Raw genomic sequence first — 21,101 nt, forward strand, 5'->3', positions numbered from 1 at the left:
ATTCTCCAAGTAACCTTTTACTGTGGCAATCTGTCATCAAGAAAAAGCACTTGGACTGGCAGCAGTTCACCAGATGGGTTACGTGGCATGTTTCCCCAAATCTGTCACTGCCTGGGCTGTTATTTTGCGTAAAGGGTTGTGCTGGCAGAACCATGATCCCAGGCCAATTGCTTAAGTCTGTCCTGTAGACTTAACATGAAGTGAGAGGATATCTTTTCAATGTGAGGGATATCCCCCATTTAGACTGTCATGGCAACAAGTACCCCCTTTGGAAGATTTCCCCTCTAGTTTTGTTCTGGTGGCAACTGAAAATATTGGATTTACCCTCACTTTTATTCCTGGTGACATTGATGACAGACATCCCAACTCTCCCGGACGCTCCGGGAGTCTCCCTCTATTAGATAGCGCCGCCCGGGAGAGAAACATTTTCTCCAGGAAAGGTTTACTCTGCTCGATCTAGCAGAGAAAACTTTTCCCTGCGATCTGTTTTTTTTTCTGACATTGGGGCTGCCGGCCGCCGTGAGTCAGAGAAAAAAAAAAAACCAGCATAGGAATGCATAGCTAGATTGCTATTAGCTATTTCACTTTGCAACAGCCAATAGCAGACTAGCTATTGCACCCGCCCAATGCTGCTGTCAATCAGTAGAGGGGGACCTGAAGTTCTCCATCAGGACCTCTTCTAGTGATAGACAGCAGCAGAGGGCGGGTGCTATAGCCAGCTTGCTATTGGATATTGCAAATTGAAATAGTCAATAGCAATCTAGCTATTCATTGCTGTGCTGTTTTTTTTTTTTTATTATTCTGACGGCAGCAAAAAAAAACAAAAAACAGCAAATAGCAAAGAAGCCATTGCTTCCCGTACTATCTGCCATAATTTCTGGGGGGCTCTCCCCCACCCCCCCCCGCGGATGGGGGGGGGGGGCACCTCCCTGAAATGAGAAGGGCACCTCCCTGAAAATGCTTTTTTCAGGTTGAGATCCCTGCGATGATCAGGAAAAAGATGTTGAATCTCCCATGTCTAGAAAAGTTATGCCTTTAGTTACACTTTATAAATGTGGTGGAAGATTATATTAGAAGACTTGCTGCATTTGGCTGAATATGTAAGTAGCTAGGGTGTGTACAGTAAGTGCACAGATTCTTCACAGAGTAAACATAATTATAACTTTTTTCTTCCTCTTTGATTTTGCTTTACATGTAGCAGAATAATAACTTCCTGTTATGAAAGCAATATGGGAGCTGCCAATGCTGACCTCCTTCTTAAAATGCTATCTGCCTGTTGTCAATAAGTTCTGGGTCACTGATCTGGAATAGGAATGAAGCATGTGATGTCAGAATTGCTGATCAGCCATTGGATCAGCATGACATTCAGGCAGTCAGCATTTTCAGGAGAAGATCAGAATGGCCCTCATGATATCAGGAGTTAAGGGAAAAGGATGACGTCAGTTATAGCTTTCCCCACAAGGTGGCAGTAACAACCTGTGCTGCGTTTAGGTTCAAAGCAAAGCACAGCCGTTACGTAGTCCAGTGGCTAATAATGGATGTGACTGAAATCAGGACCCTTTATTTCACATTCCAGGTGAACAATTTGCTGACCCGAAGGAATATAAAACCACCATAACATATATGTCCTACAAGACAAATCAATATCACTTATGTGATATTGTGAATGTAAATGTAGAAATATCAAATGGACAGTTTACCAGTCTCATCTATCTGCAGTGTGAAATAATTGCTGCACATCGGAAGCTATTATTGTCATTAGCATATAATTTAAGGACAACATAAATGATAAAGCCCAGGGCCACACACATGAAAGAAGCTGTGCCATAGAAACCATTCACACTCTTCCCTAATTTTCAAACCTTTGCTTATAAAAATGTCAGGTGAATTATGGGTAACACAGCCCTTCTTTTAAATTAATTTATATGTGAGGCACAGTAGGTGGTCCCCCCCTTTGGGCCTCATATAGTCCTAATGTTTTTCAGACTTCCAGGTAGCAGCAGAAGGGTATAAAACAGTAACAGCTTAAAAGAATAGTTCTCTCTCTTATGCTTTGCATGAAAAGAAGCAGAGAAAACATGTACTATAAACTATACACAAAACCCTGAACTTGGGTTTTGGAAAAACATACAGTATATAACCTATAAACTTTTTGAATAAAAAATGTATAATAAAATAAATTCCCTGCAGCCTTAGCTGTTCTACTCAGCCTGCAAACAATGACCTTCCACTAAGGCATTCAGATATGTACTGCCAGCACAGAGACTGTGTATAAGCCAACTAAGTATTTTTAATCACTTACTTCTATTTTTTCCTGCTAAACAACCACTTTCTAGAAAATATCAAGGGTAGCAGGATATCATTCATACAATCTGACCATCTGTAGACCTGGTAACCCATTCATGTTAATAAGGTAAAAGTGGCACTTCTTATGCTACTTACCTTGGCTTCAGGATCGCTGTTGATGCTAGAGGAATCCTCTTCATCAGAATGAGGGACATTTCTGTGGAGAAGAATTTATGTTTATATATTCAGAACTTATTCACCATAAAACGTCTAATAATATGCAATTATATGAAATAATATCTAATTGTATGCAGTCATTTGGTCCTAGATGTTGATGCCAATATGACATGCACAGACACACACACTGACATACAATTGGCCTAGTTCCCCTACACAGGTGCCGTATAATGATCTGAAATAATGAGATTATAGGGTTTCCTTCATATGAGGTTTGGGATAACTGCTTAAGCAATGTGTAGAAATAACCAAAGGTACAGCATGTGGGATAGAAAAACTAACCCTATGACCTTGTGTGGCCCAGCTCTGATCTTGATGGATTCACAGTTAAGGTGAACTTGTGCCCATACTATGCACACTGAAGTATTTACAAATTCTTAACGGGCAGAAGAAGCACTTCAAACATGCCCTCATTCACCTCTGTAGCTACAGGTATTGTGGAGAAACTCAGCTTTAAAATGTCTAACTAAAATGGTAGCTATTTTCCTGTCACTTACAATGACTGTAGAATAGCGGCAACCTGCCAGCCCTCTAATGCAAACACACATTTCTGTTAAAATACTAAAACCAGACTTTAGAATCTTTGTTGTGATCTTTAAGGATATTTCAGAATAAAATACTTTGTGGTACATGCAGTTAGATCAGGAATGACTTGTCTAAGCTTTTACTGCTTGTTAAGAATATGTAAATACTTTACTGTCCATTGTAGGGCACTTTAAGCTCCATCAACATCCATCACCAATGAAAAGCACTGAGGCATTGGACAGAAGAAGGCCATGAAGTCAGGGTCTCAGGTAAAACTAACATCAAGAGTGTTGAGCTGCGTTGATCGGCAGTGATCATCCCAGGGTCAACGTAAAGACGGAAAGAAAACAATTGTTCTCGGTGTTCTTTGTATTTTGTGATATTTCAATAAAAAAAGGGAAATTAAAAAGTAAACATTGCCCACCAACAAGTACGTTTTATGGAGCATAACACATGCCTGCTGGTGTGAAGGAGCCCTTAAATTGTCCATCAATTAAAACATTTTTATGTCTAATCTTTTTATTAAAAGAATTTTCATAAGTACAGAGACTGCGTGAGCACAGTGTATAGCATACATTAGATTTAAATTACATGGAGGTATGAGTAATATTTGTGATTTGATAGAGCTCCTACACACTGAATAATTGCAACAATACAGACATGATGAGAAGATACAACAAAACATTTTGTAGTTTTGCATAGAGTGGGGAAGGGTTGGAATCTTATATCTAGCTCTAAAAACCAGACAGCATTTGTAATCCTTCCTTACTCTACCAAAACCACAAAAAACTTTCTGGTTTGACATGCACTTTCAGGCCAGGTTTACACCTGGGCGATCCTGAGAAGTGTGTCCCGGGACTGCACATTGGTGTGCAATAGCAGACAGCGGTTGCCGCGCGGTCCCATTTATTTTAATGGGGTTAAATAATCATGGCAATCGCTGAAAAAAAGGTACATGTATCTTTTTTCGCTGACATGCTATTTTTAAGCCACGATCGTGCACAATTGCATGGGCGGAATTGCGGTGGGAAACCGCATGTTCTGCCTGGCGCAACTGGGGTGCCATTAGAAAAGAATGGCACCGCCAGCGCGATCAGCAGTTGTGTATGATTCCGTGACCATGCGGCGATCAGCGTGGCTTTGTGCATATCTGCCGCACGGTCATGGATCGCCCAAGTGTGAACCGGGCCTAAGAGTTTCAAACGGAGTATATTATTCACAATAGGGTAGTATTCAACCATATCACCCCACAGCATCAAAACATTCTTAACTTGTATTACTAATTGTGTGGATTCCAATAAGCTGAAAACAAACCCAGCATAGTAAGGCCTTGTTCACACCAAGCGCGGAGCAGATCCGGACCAGAGCAGGTGCAGACCGGATCAAAACTGCGTCCAATGTATTCCTATGGTATTTTGACCTCCAGTTCACATCGCAGCGTGCGGATCCAGACCGGATGAAAAAACTGCGGCAAGCCCTATTTTACCTGCTCTGGATCTGGTCTGGAACGCATAAAAACGCATCTAAAACGCAAAAACGCATCAAAAACGCATGAAAGTGCCTGAAAGCCCATGTTAAACTTAACCAAAACTGGCCCTAAACGCATCAATAACGCATCCAAAACGCGTCTAAAACGCGGCACAACCCACTGCACTGCGTGTGCAGAAACCTGAACGGATCTGGTCTGCATTTGGTGTGAACAAGGCCTAAAAGACTAATACTTCAGAATGACACATATCCTGTTCCTAGGAATACTAATGATGCTTCATCCTGACTGAGTTGTGCATGTACTCAATACATAACAATAAAAATGGTATGAAGAGGTGCTGTGACGAGGCAGGGGGAGGATGTGCATATATAGATTATGGCTCTTTGTTGCAGGAAACTGTGTGTAATGGAATGAATTATAGACAGCTATAAATACAAATGTCTACTTAATCCACTTTACACATGTCTGTACATATCTGTGCACAGATAACCGAATGAGTATCATTAAAAAGAATACAGTATGTCATAATGATTCTGTTCATTTGCCTTACATTTATATGAGCTGCCTCTAAGCCATTAATAATATTTATTTTCATGCCTATTCCTTTCAGTGGTTGTCAGTTATCATATTCTGACAATTAGCTCTAACCTGCATTCATGTTGCTCTAGTCATTTGTTCCTTGTTATCAGTAATGAGGAAAGGGGTGACAGTGAGCAGTGATAACTTCATTTGGTAAAAGTGCTTCGTATAGCTTCTAGAGATGTTTAGAAATCTTTATGTCTTAATAATCACAAGGAAAAGAGAAAATGCTTTCGATTTGTGTGCTCCCAAGCTAAGTTGGATAAAAAGTCACAGTGAGTTAGGATAGTAATACAAAAAGGTGAATCTCTCATCTTCTCTCCTAATCGATGAATACCCGCCTGTCTTAAGCTGGCCGCACACTGGTACATTTTCATACAAATGTTCATAGGAATAATCTTGTCAGAACATAATAATGCCATAAGAGACTTGTAGAATGTTGTTCCAAATTTAAATTTTTACATTAAATTTTGGAAAATAAATGGAGTTTCTTGAACATTCACGGTCAGAATTTTGTTAGTTCAAAAATTGTTTAACCTGCTCCTTTGATTTTTTTTCCAGCACTACATAGAATGTCGATTTGACCCTATTAGAACAATTAGAAAATTGAATGAAAGTTCCCAAAAGCAAATATTTCAAATTAAATTCTACCGGTGTATTTACATTGACCTACAGGAACCAACAGAACATTAGCTATCATCAGTCAAGTGTAGGTCAACTGGTACTAGCAGTGAGAAGTTTTGGGTGGGGGGAGTTGTGGTCATCTAGCATATATTTTGCAAAAGCCTCATTTAGAATGCAATATGCTAATGATATGGCTGCTGAACCCACATGCATAAGTGAAGCAAGTACATGTTACTAATATACCTGAAGTAGGTAGTAGTATCATTAGATTCAATATTAAGAGGCACTTGCCGACCAGATGTAGCAGCCTTTGGAGGGATGGAGAAAATCCCACTCCAGACCCAGACAAAAGAATAAGTGCAACCTTTTTGCCCCGTTTGCCTGAGTGACCCATGTAGCATATTATAGGAAAATACGAGTCTTGTGTGGGATGCCTCCCTCCCCCTGGCTGCTATGTCTGGCCAGCAAGTGTCTTTAATAATGAGATAAATTTAGTATTGATACTATATCCTTCTTTAGGTATATTAGCTGCATGGACCTGCTATACTTACACATGTGTGATCAGCAGGAAATACCATTAGCACAATGCATACAACAAGAGCTGCTGGCACGATAGCTAGAGTAAAAACTCTGTGGTGTCACTTTCCCTTGGTGCCCTAAACACATGCTTGTTTTACTTAATGTTTAATCCAGCTCTGCTCTGAAATAATAAAACTCCACCAAAGATGGATATTTTGGCTTTAGTTAAGTGGAATGGTAAAGTTTGATCCCCCATTCTATTTACTTTTGTCAGGATGCTATCAGGAGATCTTCCTTTCCACCAACAAGACTGTGACTGTAAAACACTATACCTGGAGTAGGCAACCTCGGCACTCCACCTGCTGTGGAACTATGCCCATGAGGCATTGCAAGCCTCTGATAGCCACAGTCATGAATCCCAGGGGCAAAGACATGAAGGAATTTGTCGTTTTGCCAATGTTGGCATGCTGAGGTTGCATGTACAATGCTCTAATCTATAGAAGAGTATATGGATTATTAATTTAAACTGAGCTCAACTTGTAGGGATCATGCTACAAGTGGGGAGGGATGTTCCTGTTGGGACGCAGAGAGCAGCAAAAACACAGGAGGGTAAGGGTAAGCAAACTTTGGCCCCCAGCTGTGGTGAAACTACAAATCCAATCATGCATCTACCCTTGTGCATCATGCCTGTAGCTTCCAGAGTCTTGCAATGCCTAATGGCATATGTAGTTGCACCACAGGCGGAGGGCCAGAGTTTGCCTACACCTGCAAAAAAAACAAAACCCATTTTGGATGGAAATTCTATAAATATGACAACAAACACTTGCAAAGCAATTTACTGCATTATTTACTAGAAACCATCACCCCAATAAATCACATACTAAATATCTATAGTAACATTCCATGTCCTTGCCTTAGCTTTAAAGAGGCGTAGCGTAATGTGGCTCCTTCAAACTCCTTCAGACTTGGATCTGGGTTCACTGTGGCTGCGTGCAGATCCTACAGATAAACAGATCTCATGTTATAACACAGCAGCAATCAGTCACACAGTACGACTGTGAAGAAAATAGGGAGGTAAAGACAGTGATACATATCTACCAGCAAAGGCTACTATGCAGTGAGACATCATGTGCAGAATGAAGACATGAAGTGTTTCATCAAAGCCACATTTGCTTCACATAAGATAAAGATCAACCTGTGCATGTTTCGTTCTGTCTGTGGCTAATTCATCATGCACTCACTGATAAATCCATGACTGTCCGAAAGAATAGCCCCTGTAGAGTAACACAGCGTGCAATGATGCTCATCTTATGTGATGTAAATCTGTCCATCTGAGGAGTGGACTTTACACTGTAGACATATAGCAATGCACTGTAAATATGGAACAGCATGGTTTCCCTTCAAGCAAGAGAGGCATAGAATATTTTGGTTAAACGAAAAGGGCATGCACATTATGTTGCTGTGCATAGGGTGTCGGTTTGGGCAAGCATCTCACAGAAATGGAGACGATAACTTCTAAAACAATGAAAAGTGAAGGTGTTGCCTGTGGCGTCCAATCAAATTTTATCAGATGTTTTCTGGCTTGCAAGTTTAGACCATAACTGAAAGGTCTGATTGGCTATTGCTTACAACACCTTCATTTTCTTTGCTTTAGTCAGCTACTTGAGCTTCAGGAAAAGAGTGTAGACTTGTGAGTGGGAGAGTCCCGAGCTTGCTTTGTTCTTCTGCTTCATGAATGGTAATTGTGAAAGTAACAGCCACTACCATGCAAACAAAACAAAAAAGAAAGAAAGGTTACATGTTGAAACGTCTTTAACCAAATACTTGCCTTCCAAATGTCAACATTTATCTTTCCCCCATTCAGAACAGCAAAATCACTCCATGGCTGTTTCTAGGCATACAATTATTCACAAGGAAGCAGCACATTGATGAAAAAATAAAAAAAGGAAATAAGGAAAAAGAAAAAAAAAAACAAGACAGCTTTGTTAGCACATTTTTACAGGGTGGTTTTAGGATAAATCGCTTCTTAATGGGCACTTATCATGACTCTTTCGCTGAAATATTTGGTTAGCATTCTAACAAAGCAGCATTCCAACATTAACAACTGCCATTTCATGCTCTGCAAACCTCTCTTTGCTCCCAGGGCTGCAGTTTTATTGCATGTCTACTGATGTATCAGAAACATAACTCAAAGCATCTCATTGCAGCCTTGGCTGGCTGGATCATTTCGTATGCAATTGTGGCATCCTCCAGAGGAACTGATCTGGACCATAGTAACTGGAGGTTTATGTGAGCTCCGGTAGGCTGATCTGCCCTATTCAGCCACCTTCTAATAGAAGACGAAATTCACAGTGATCTGTCGTCTTTCTGGACTTGGGCACCCCAGCAGCAGTGAAGTCAGTACATAACCATCCAAACATCTAATGTACTAAATGTGGTGGCTGCATTTGCTTTCTTTTTTAGGCTTTTCCTCCTTTATTTTATACTGGGGATCCTTCCAGCAACAAATTCCTATCCAATTTGACAATGCTCGCTCACTGTACTTTATCTGTGGAGCAGAGGTTTTGTCACCCAAGTCAGCTTACTTCTGATTTGGACTTTTGGACTTTAGATCACCTCAGCCTAGCCCTTTTATAAAATATAGGGAGGTTTCTTTTAGTTTGCAGATAGAACTGGGAACATCTAATAACACTGCTTGAGATATGAGTCCAGCAAAGGCAGAATGCATGAGAATTTAGGAGCCCACTGGAATTCTGGCAGGATCTACGGGTAATTTTTTGCAGTTATCAAACACATATAACAAACTGCTTTTAATTGTTTATTTAGCAGACCAAAAGGGAGAAAACAAGGAGAAGTTTAATTTTAGAGTTTGCATACCATTTAATGACAGGGCTGCTTTTTACTTCCAGCCCAGCCCTGACTCACACATGAATTAGCTTTATTAGACACAAAGGGGTTGATTTACTAACCTTATAAACACACCACGAACATGTATACACCTCTGTAGTGTGTTCCCTCCCAGCATGATCTATGGGTGGAATCTAAACACCTTTGTAGTGTGTACACACCCAGCAGGTGTGTTGTGCAAAGCCCTGCATGAATTGCAAGGTGATGTTGTGTAAATTAGCTCTATGTTGTGTTGCTTGCGTTGATGAATGCAGGAATGTAAATGCATGAGCTAACCATTTTTGTCTAAACTGTGAAGCAGCATTATATATGCATCATGTGCATGATTTTTCCATATATGGCATTAGTGGAAATATGCTTTTAGAGACTTTTTGGTTGATAAATACGTTTTGCAGTGTACAAATCACACACACCTAGTGCGTGCGTGTGTTTAGGTTAGTAAATCACCCCCAAAGTGTCTGCTGCATGAACAATTGGTATGTCTGCTCACATCACTGAGCATTATTGCCTTAGTTATAAACACATTATTCTATTTAAACACATTACATTGGTCTCCCAAACACCAAATACAGGTGCTCTATGGCTGCGCTAATTTCCAGCAGTCACATTCTTTTCTTGACTACCCTGCCAATCAAATTCTGCTTCCTTCCTTCCATGTATTAATTAAGCACAGGCCAGACACACTGTGCTTAACCAAAGCATGTTCTTGTAAATTAGCTTTACTTATACTGTGACTGGAAGCTAAACATTCTTGATAAAGCATTACATTGTAACATACGGAGAGGTATGTACTGCATTAATCCATGCTCCCCCAATAATATAAATCACCCTTATATTATGCACCATCACCTCACTAGTGTAGACTTTCCAAGGTAAAGCCTCGCACGCTATAGTGCAGATCCTGTAGTTCCATGCTTTTCTTCATTATACACCAAGGACAGCCAAGGACAGCATGGCATAAGATCCGGGAGGGGAAGGGCCATGTAAAGCAGAGAACTTGGCTTAGGCACTCCCCCCCCAGATTCCATCAAAATGCACTGACTAGTAAAGACCTTTGTTCTAGAACCACATTGAAGTAATAAACTTCATTTTCTACTACATAGTGGAAAAATGTACCAATGTTATGAGAAGGATTAGTAGGCTGTGCAGCACAATTTTGCCAACACAGATGTGATGGGATTTTTCCTGGGTTCTTTTGAGGCTTCAGAACACCCATGTAAGAATGAATTATGAACGCAAGCAAACTGGAAGAATAATGTCAAGTTTTTCTGCATGTTATTATATTGTATAATGGAGTCTATATTCCACTTGGAGACTCTGAGATAGGAAAGAAGCCCATTTTCTGCTAGAACAGTGCTTTTTAATCCCCCTCAGCACACTGTATTAGACATTTTGATCATAGTAGTTTAGATGTTCCTCATATAGTTCAGGTATAATACATTGTAATGAGCACTGAACAAGATGCAAGAACTCTCGCATACCATTAAGGGCTTGTGTAGACAGGCTTTGGAATTGTGTCCAGGCACCTTGATTCTAACATAGGCTTGAAATCATTCTGATATTATTGACAGGTGAATTTAAGCTGCAGTTGACCTCCATCTAACCTGCATTTAACCTGCTTTATGGCCCATGTCGACGGACTTCTGTTTGCTCAAAATGGGTTTTGCATTTCAGTACAAGTCGATGGGTATGCAAAACCCACTTAAAGCAGGTCAGAAGGAGCTCAGCTGCAACTGTCTATGACTTCGGAATGAGTTTAGAACCATCTCAAACTGATGTCAAACTGCCAATGACAGAATCCAAAGCCAGTCAACACAGACGATTAAACTGGGTTTGCATTTTCATAGATCTGTTTTGAGAGAGAGAAGCAGTTCTGAAATGAACAAAAGCCCATTGACAATGACCCTAAAAAAAAGAAAATCTAGGGCGTCTTCAAATACACTTGCCCATTACTAGTGAGGGGTCATCATCCATTCCATACACAGCAGCAGAATATCATGGCACCCTATGCAGATCAGAAAGAATTACATCTAAATGTTGGAACTTAACACAAAGACTCTAAAGAGTGATCAATGAGGACAGTATCTCCTTTACCATATTAATCAGTGTACAATGCAGTCATTCTACCCAATGCTGCAGGTTCCTCCTCAGTGCTGATCACTCTAAAAACTGATCTAGCTTGTTAATCTCCAGGAAATGTTCTTACCTCATTTAAATATTTATTTTTTACCATTCCCCCTTTTCAATTTAGCTCATGCATGACAGCGGGTAACTTCAACCCACTTTCATTTTAAATATTCAATCTGATGCTTCACAGCAAATCAAATATTTATGACTCCAAAATTTGCATGTCTATTTCATACACGAATAATGTATCGGTGGCTGCGTTTAAATATTCACACTCAGGAGGGTATAATGTTTATTTCATGTCCAATCGCTTTCCTGGCTCTCTGCAGACAACTTTGAATGTCTGAAGGAAAAGCTTGTACTAGGATTTAAAAGAAGATAGACACGCATAGAAAGCCTTATCTAGAGACAGTACAAGTAAATATTTTATGAAAAGTGTTTGTACACTGGAGATCTCAAGCATCCCTGTAGGGTCCCCGTCATATGCCATCAGGCCATATAAGTGTGAAATTAAAGCAGAATTGCTCTTCATCTAAAAATCATAACAAGAGTACAGAAAATCCACAAGGTTATCTGGGTGCAAATGGTTTAGACCATGAATTTACAACTACGTTTCTTTAACAATTCTCCTAGTGGGGAAATCCTGGGAGGTGGAAATCATTACTGAAGCACAACTCTTTTTTAATGCAAACACTCTGAAATTGCAAGTTAAAAATAGTGCTTGCATGCACAACTGCAAATCTGTGTCACATTTTCTTTATCCATATTTTATAATATCCATATGCCATCTTGCAGTCTGTTCCATTATCTCTCCCTAGTAGGAATGAGCTCAGGTTCAAACTCATCCAAACTCAAAAGCAACATGGGCCTCCCGTGCAATCAGCCATGGGTCAGGGAATTCCCTGCCCTGCAGCTGACCATAAACACAGGGGTGGGATGCTTGTGCTGATGTAATTTACCTGATATGGTTATATAACCATATCAGGTAAATGTAATTTAACAAGTATAACCAAGTAACCATATAAGGTCAATGACGTCACTGCACCCTGCCCTTTTGCTTACGTCAAGCTGTGGGCGGGGAATTTCCTGCTTGCAGCTGGTTGGGTGGCATGGAAGGAACTGCCTTCTGTTTTAGGGAGGAGCTGTTTCTGGGTTCGGAGGAGCCCATGTTCAGACCAGGTTAAGCCCGAATCTGAGCTCATTCCTACTCCTCAGCATTAGCGCTAGGTAATTAAGGCAGTGCTACCATCAGAGGGAAGTGTTAAAAAATTCCCACACAGGAAGTTCCCTGAAGGAACATTTGTGTATTAGGAAACAGTTGTGTAATAGGATGGTTCTATCTTCAACCTAATTATCTTCCTTTCCTCCAGTTGTGCCCGCCCCCTCCCATGTCCGTCCCGCCAGTCAGCGCTGGAGGATCAGAGCGGGGAGGGGGTGAATCCCTGCAGGGAGCCGTGAGTGACAGCCACGGCTCTCTGCAGGGATAGATCGAGAAGTGAGCGAGCGACGTTGGTGTGCTCACTTCCCGATCTACTGAGCCGACCTGTGAGTTTCATTGTCACAGGTCGGCTCAGATTATGAGGCTGAGTGAAAATCATTCGCCTCATAATTCCCCTTCCTGCCAGTGAGGTCTCAGGACTAGAATGCAGGATATATTGGACTACTGCCTGCCAGTGAGGTCTCAGGACTGGAAGGCAGAATATATGGGACCACTGGCTGCCAGTGAGGTCTCAGGACTAGAATGCAGGATATATTGGTCTACTGCCTGCCAGTGAGGTCTCAGGACTAGAATGCAGGATACATTGGTCTACTGCCTGCCAGTGAGGTCTCAGGACTAGAATGCAGGATATATTGGACTACTGCCTGCCAGTGAGGTCTCAGGACTAGAATGCAGAATATATTGGTCTACTGCCTGCCAGTGAGGTCTCAGGACTAGAATGCAGGATATATTGGTCTACTGCCTGCCAGTGAGGTCTCAGGACTAGAATGCAGGATATATTGGACTACTGCCTGCCAGTGAGGTTTTAGGACTGGAATCCAGAATATATGGGACCACTGACTGCTGGTGAGGTCTCAGGGCTAGAATGCAGGATATATTGGTCTACTGCCTGCCAGTGAGGTCTCACGACTGGAATGCAGGATATATGGAACCACTGCAAACCAGAACACAGGGTACAAACAGAAGGGGGTCAAAACATGAACTAGATAGCGACTAGGCTGAGGCTAGCTGACAGAGTGTTGAGGCCCCTGACTGAAGAAGAAGAGGGATTATAAAGCCTCTCCAGTGCAGGTGGTGGTCAACAAGGCCAGTAAGACCTGCAGAGAGATGCTTATGAATAGGTAAAGAGAGAAGATCTACCCAGGTAAAATGTGCAACCAGCAGGATAAAAAGGCAAGCTGCAGACGTTTTACAGTTTCCACTTATGATAGGATTTATTTGGAATAATGGTTCTGGTAGGACCAATATACATAGAAATGAACTACTAGCTGGTATTCAAAAGTGACCCATGTTATACCTCTTGCCATTCTATCTAACAGTACCTGTACATAGACGATGTTGTAAGTTCCTTGTCACAGCTCCCTAGCAATCCCTAGCCATCAGCTGTAAAAACTGTGTAAAAATCTGCTCCATTCACTTTTACTCCAGCTTCCTTTATCTCTCTTTTTCCCGCTGGCTTTAATTATTTATTTTTCCTATTGGCTGTGGTCAGTTATAGCTCCAGCCAATTGGGAAATATAGGATGATTTAATGGTATAAAGAAATACAGTTCAAAAATCGAGTTTACCTGCAAAATCTGATTTCCAGTGCGAGTTTTCACAGCTGCTATCTAGGGATTGCAAGAGGGCTGTGAAAGGGAGTCTGTTGTAAGGGAGGATTACAACAGCCTCTATGCACTGGTAATGATAGCTGGCATGACAAAAAGAATGGCATTGTTTCACTTGAAGTCAACTCCCTGTATTCCTAGGAGCCCTTAGTTTTCCTGAGAGAGAAATCTGTAATGACTGATTGACTTGCAGTTGAAATATGACATTGGGATTGTATGTTTCCCTGTGGTTTCACAAAGACACATTTAAAATATATAAGAGAAATTAAATGATCTATTGTTTAATTTCATTAAGATTGTGAGATTATGATAAGGATGTTAGACTACGTTTTACATCAGCAAGGAGTCATATCAACGGGTCAACATTCCCTGCAAAGCACTGTAGAGCAAGATGTCATTATATGTAAGAACCATAACAATTACCAAGATGTACACAAACCTAACTACAAGTGCAACTCATCTTTACTCTAACATACATATTTAGAGACACTCTCTGCTTCCTATATAAAGACACTATGACCTATGTATACCGTACATAATGATACCTGGAAACTCTGACTGGATGTAAAAACTTGTAGCATTTATCATTTTGTCTGTGCTATTGGTCTGTGGGGTTTTGCAGTTTCTACTGATATTTATTAAACAAAAATAAAACCTGAGATATTTATAGTGACACTAAACTCAGGAGTTAAATCTTAAAATTGCATTCAAGTACCTTAAAGGAGAACTATGGGGTTAAGTCTTTTCCCCACAGTTCTCCTTAGGGTAACGGGAGGACACAAACTAGCGTCCTCCTGTCACCCTAGGCTCAGTATACCGCCAGCTGTAGCTCGCGGTATACTGAGACGCCGCAGTATACCGCCAGCTGCTGCTCGCGGTATACTGAGACGCCGCAGCTGAAGCGGATCCCGACAATTGTGCTGAGACCCGCCCAGCTGCGTGACTGACAGCTGGCTCTGCCTATCTAGAGGCAGAGCCCGCTGTACCCGCCCCCTCCCCTGTCCGTTCCGCCAGTCAGCGCTGGCGGATCGGAGCGGGGGAATCTAGCCCCTCCCCTGTCACGGCAGAGAGCCGTGACAGGATCGAGAGGTGAGCGAACGCCGGTATGTGTTCGCTCACCTCCCGATCTACTGAGCCGACCTGTGAAGCACTCACCTCATAGTTCTCCTTTAACTATTAACAAACATTATGTATGTATCACTCAGCTGCAGATCCTCAAATCATCTCTGAATTTAAACTGACACTGTCCTTCCTTCTGGAGGGTGGCTACTTTTGTTCCCCATGGACCCTGTATGTGTTATGAAGTAGCCACCACTCCAAGCTCGCACCCATGATGGACTGCAATCTCAATTCAAATGACTAAACTAAACCTGAGCTTGTGGTCCATCATGGGAGTGAGCTTGGAGCAGTGGCTACTTTACAACACAAACACGGACCATGGGGAACAAACGAAGCCACCCTCCAGACAGAAGGACAGTGTCAGCACCAATTCAGAGAGGATTTAAGGATCTGCAGATGAGTGATACATACATAAGGTACATGTTTGTTAATATTTAAGGTACTTGAATGCATTTTTTTAAAGGTTTAACTCCTGAGTTTATTGTCATTTCAAAGTGACCCGTTCCTTTGCATGTGCAGATCAAGGTAAAAGGGCACACTTAACTCCCATACAGCATATACTCACCTTTCCTCTCCCCATACTGCCCCACTCAATTGTCAAGACCAAGAAAAAGTCTTCTGTAAACTCCAAACTGACTTGGCATAGCCAATAATAGGCTATGGAATCCTACTGTCCCCAGGTGATGCCACTGGGCCAATCACAAGGCACAAGCGCTTTCACATGAGAGGGAGTGAGTTACATGTTCACATAAACCTGGAGGTGCTGAGCATATCACCGCCTTCTTTGTGGCTGAACGGAGCAGTGTGGGTGCAAAATAAGGGTAGGAATATGCTAATGTTGTGTGAGGCAGTTAGGGGAAAAGTAACAGGTCACTGTAATGGGTTTTAAAAAAATGAATACTTTTTGTGCAGTAAAAAACACTCAAATCACTATACAACATATTGGAATGCCATCAAAAGATACTTACCTTCCTATATCTTGATAAGGGGGTGACTAGAACTAGGGTTTACTTTCTATTCTTTTACATCAGTAATGACCAACAACAATAGTTTCAGCATTCGATAAAAATTGTGCTTACAATAAATAAGTGCTTTACCTCATTCTCTGGAGTAGGAGATGATGTGACAGAGCTAAGAGACCCCTTCCGTGACCCAGGAAGCTCTGTTGGTGCAGAAACAGGGCGCTCCCACTGGGTGGCTCCAGTTGGAATGTGCCAGTAATAAATTCCAGCAATATCATTGATTTTTTTCCAGCCTGGCGGCAGATCAGAATCTGTTTGAAATGGATGGTCGCTCCATATATCAGCTGAAAGATAGCAAAACAACTTACTTAGAAATCGGAATAGTAAAAGATATAAAAAGTAAAGAAAATAAATGTTTTTGTGTTTTTCCATGTATTAAGCATGGCATATATGTTTGCATATACACTATATTGCCAAAAGTATTGGGATGCCTGCCTTTACATGCACATGACCTTTAATGGCATCCCAGTCTTAGTCCGTAGGGCTCAATATTGAGTTGGCCCACCCTTTGCAGCTATACCAGCTTCAACTCTTCTGGGAAGGCGTCCACAAGGTTTAGGAGTGTGTCTATGGGAATGTTTGACCATTCTTCCAGAAGCGCATTTGTGAGGTCAGGCAGTGATGTTGGACGAGAAGGCCTGGCTCACACTCTCCGCTCTAATTCATGTTGGAACAGGAAGGGGCCATCCCCAAACTGTTCACACAAAGTTGGGAGCATGAAATTGTCCAAAATGTCTTGGTATGCTGATGCTTTAAGGGTTCCCTTCACTGGACCTAAGGGGCCAAGCCCAACCACTGAAAAATAACCCCACACCAATAACCCCCTCCACCAAACTTTACACTTGGCACAATGCAGTCAGGCAAGTACCGTTCTCCTGGCAACCGCCCAACCCAGACACGTCCATCAGATTGCCAGACAGAGAAGTGTGATTAGTCACTCCAGAGAACACGTCTCCACTTCTAGAGTCCAGTGGTGGCGTGCTTTACACCACTGCATCCGACGCTTTGCATTACACTTGGTGATGCAAGGCTTGGATGCAGCTGCTCGGCCATGGAAACCCATTCCATGAAGCGCTCTACACACTGTTGTTGTGCCAATCTAAAGGCCACATGAAGTTTGGAGGTTTGTAGCTCACCATAAAAAAGTATATGGTGGGCTCTGCAGGGTCACCCTCAGGTGGGCTGTGTGGGATTTCAAGTGGGCTCTGCAAAGGGTATAACAGTTGGCGCACTGTGCGCTTCAGCATGCGATGACCCCCGCTCTGTCATTTTACGTGGCCTACCACTTTGTGCCTTAGTTGCTGTTGTTTCCAGTTGCTTCCACTTTGTTATAACACCACAAACAGTTGACCATGGAATATTTAGTAGCAAGGACATTTCACGTATGGACTTATTGCACAGGTGGCAACCTATCACGGTACCATGCTTGAATTCACTGAGCTTCTGAGAGCGATCCATTCTTTCACAAATGCTGAGCCTGACTAAATGTAATATTAGTGGATGCAGTTTCAAATCCCAACACTCTACTGTATACCAAATGGTAGCAGACAGCTAATACTGGAGTCCACAGAGGTAATACACCTCCTGAACAAAATGTATGGAAAATGTCATAGCCTACCACCATTAGATTAGAAGACCCTTCACTATTTGTCTTACAATGCAAGTTATCTGATACTGCTGCTTGTAGGGTTGGAGGGAAATGGGAGTAAAATATTTCATTCTTGAGGTTCTAAACTAGATCATCAAAAAACTTTACCACTGTTTTAAATTCTGTCCACTAGAAGTTACTGTTCAATGTAGTCAGTTTTCAGCGAACATGACTTGGGTACTAGTTGCAACCTACATGTTCTTCCATATGTTTTAGGGGTTGTCCAGGCAAAGGAAATATGGTCCTTATTTGGTAGTCTTGTCCTAATGCACTTGGATTGGAATCTTTAACATTATCATTTATTTTAATGATTATTTTTGTAAGGAACAATGGGAACTCTTTATAAACTTATTATTGCTGCTTCTCGTGACAAAATGACACATATATCCTATATCTTTGTAGCTACTAAACAAACCATAGAACATGCCTAATAATCCCTATTGCCCAACTTTCTTGAAGTCAGTAATTTGTTAAATGGCAGATTAGTGAGTGAAAAATTAACCATAATCCTAATGATACAATATAGTAGTGATACAATACTTGGTCATATTTATAATAGATTCCTGAAGCCATGGCTATAAACTATTTAAATTAATCGCAAACAATGAATGTAAAAAACAAAGGATACCGTTTTGAGATTGCACAGATCTTTTAAAACTTGCAACACACATAAAATATTAATTACATAAATGGATCACTTGCAGCAATCTTATCCTAAAGAATTTCTAAAGTCACAGCATAGGACAGTAATGGCGAACCTATTGCACGTGGGGCCCTCTCTGCTGGCACGCGAGCCTAGGTTCAGAGACCACCTCTGATAATAGATTCAACCGTCCCAGATCGCCTCGAGTATGTGATTCGGGCCGGTCACAATCAGGCAGCGGCAGCCTCTAAACAGGCATATTAGACTGCTGCCTTCTCACATGGACCCCGAGAGGCCCCAGGGAGCGGCCATCTATAATTCCTGTTTAGAGGCCGCAGCTGCCTGATTGTGACCTGCCAGGATCGCGTGTCGAGGTGATCTGGGACGGTCAGATCTATTGCCTCCCCTAAGAGATGAACAGCCCCCCTAAGAGCCGCACAGCCCCCGAGAGCTGTACAGACCCTCAAGAGCCGAACAGCCCACCAAAGATACACACAGCCCCCCCAAGAGCCGCACAGCCCCCTGAGAGCTGTACAGACCCCCTAAGAGCCGCACAGCCCACCTAAGAGCCACACAGCCCCCCGGATAGCCGCACAGCCCCCTAAGAGTTGCAAAGCCCCCCTAAAATAGAGACTTTGTCAAATTGCCCTTAGTTGCCAAAGTAACAGACCATCTTTAAACTGCATGATTTTTTTTTCATTTAGTTTTTCTGCATTGAGTATAGCAGATTAAATCAATTGTATCAGTTGTGATTAAAAAACACAGGGGGGAATTTATCAAGACTGGAGCAGACAAAATATAAAACAGATTTGCACTGCAGCCGATCAGCTTCTCTCTCTCATTTTAAAATCTTGCCTGAGCAAACTGAAGTGAGATGCTGATTGGTTGTAATGGGCAACTGCTCCAGATTCTGTTTGCTCCAGTTTTGATAAATCCCCCACACAGTGTCACAGATCAGCTGCAGAGATGCAGCTGAGCTGTCACTTCTAGTTTCCCATGTGCAGACCTCTTACTCCTGGTTCTACAGGCGTCCAGGGCTATGCTGTTGCTTGTAGTCCTCCAGCAATGTTCTCTGTACCTAACTTGCTCTTGCACTAGTCTGTCAGCTTTAGGCTTCGGCTTACCTATCCTGCTAATTCTTATGCAGCTTCTCAGCCAATCAGCGTGGTCAGCTTGTGGCCAATCCTGTGGTTCCTCCGTCTTGCCTACTCTATTTAAATCCTGTGCAGAGCACAGTGCGCTGCCTGAGCAACGCTTTCATTAGCTAGATGCCGAGCCCCCTTTTTTCCTGTTGTAACTGTATTGCTTGAAGTTTACCCGTGTACATACCTTGGCTTATTCCTGGAAATCCCAGCCTTCTGTCCGTCCTGACCCTTTGGATTGTCCCTGGAAATCCCAGTCTTCAGTCTGTCTCTGACCTTTGATTTGTCTGTCGTATGTATGTCTGCAACCTGTCTGGAACTCTGGCCTTGTCAACCATTTGTAGCTGTTAGCTGAGTTGGGGGAACCTGAGGATCATGACTTGGGGTCAGCACGCAGCAAAATTCATCTTTACCTCAGGAGCTCTGGTGAACACCAGCTAGCTCTTAGATTCCACACCCTGGGGGACCCCATGCTACCTACTCAGCATTGCAGCATTCTGCCTGGTATTTGAACTTCCAACTAAACCTCACTCCCACTGGCCTCATTCAACTCCTGTCCCTGCTAGAACTCCAGCTCTGGGAGTTGTCAGCTTACACTGCTTACACCCTTTGATCTAGGTGTCCCTGCAAGTGCAGCAAGGGTCCACATCCTTAATTCCGGGTCTCACATCTAAGTCTGGTTCATGACACACAGAAGGCAAACATTAAAAACAAAACATACTTGTATTGTGTGTCCCAATGTTCATCAATGACCAGTGGCGTAACAATCACCATAGCGACCCAGGCGGCCGCTATGGGGCCCGGGGCACAGTGGGGCCCGGCCAGATGCCGAGCGGACCGCCTGGGTCGCTATGGTATCCTCTGCTGGTGGCTTTCACTGGCGGCTCTGAAGAAGAATGCTCTGCTGTTCAGATCAGTAATCTGTGCAGCAGCGCGTTCGTCAGCACAGACGCTGCTGAGTCAATGAGAGGCAGCAGCGGCGGTGGAGGAGGCTGGACGTGGCGGGGAGGAGGACAGGGTCACCCTCAGGTGGGCTGTGTAGGATCTCAAGTGGGCTCTGCAAAGGGTATAACTAGAAATCACAGGGCCCCATACAAAATTTTGCTAAGGGGCCCTGTGATTTCTAGTTACGCCCCTGTCAATGACCCTAGTAATAGAAAAAGTACAATGCTTAGAGGATAGGGAAAAATCCTATTCTCTTCCTCACACCCACAGCTACCATAAAGAGGCTATCACACAAAATGTGTCCCCATTACTAAAACCTGCTAAGTGTTTCACAACTTATAATGAAGTGCCCATTAATCTTGTAAACAAACTATTTCAGATCGAATATGACTCCAGTAGCCACCCATTTAGGTGCAGAGAAAACTTGGAAAAACGATCTTTAAGCAAAACCTTTCATATACAAG

The 21,101-nt window shown here is 42.4% G+C and overlaps 1 protein-coding gene across 2 annotated transcripts in view; it reads right to left on the reverse strand.

Moving 5' to 3' along the window:
* Positions 1-21,101, reverse strand: part of APBB2 (amyloid beta precursor protein binding family B member 2) — a 274,931-nt gene that overhangs the window by 111,462 nt on the left and 142,368 nt on the right. For both annotated transcript variants that reach the window (XM_018564826.1, XM_018564827.1), the window contains 4 exons: positions 16,335-16,543; positions 8,088-8,150; positions 7,173-7,258; positions 2,443-2,503 (listed from right to left, as the gene is read on the reverse strand). In XM_018564826.1, coding sequence (XP_018420328.1) covers positions 2,443-2,503; positions 7,173-7,258; positions 8,088-8,150; positions 16,335-16,543 — 419 coding nt within the window. The remainder of the gene's footprint in view (positions 1-2,442; positions 2,504-7,172; positions 7,259-8,087; positions 8,151-16,334; positions 16,544-21,101) is intronic.

Source organism: Nanorana parkeri, unplaced genomic scaffold, assembly GCF_000935625.1.
Source record: "Nanorana parkeri isolate BGI_ZX_2015 unplaced genomic scaffold, ASM93562v1 scaffold24, whole genome shotgun sequence".
NCBI classification, from domain to species: domain Eukaryota; kingdom Metazoa; phylum Chordata; class Amphibia; order Anura; family Dicroglossidae; genus Nanorana; species Nanorana parkeri.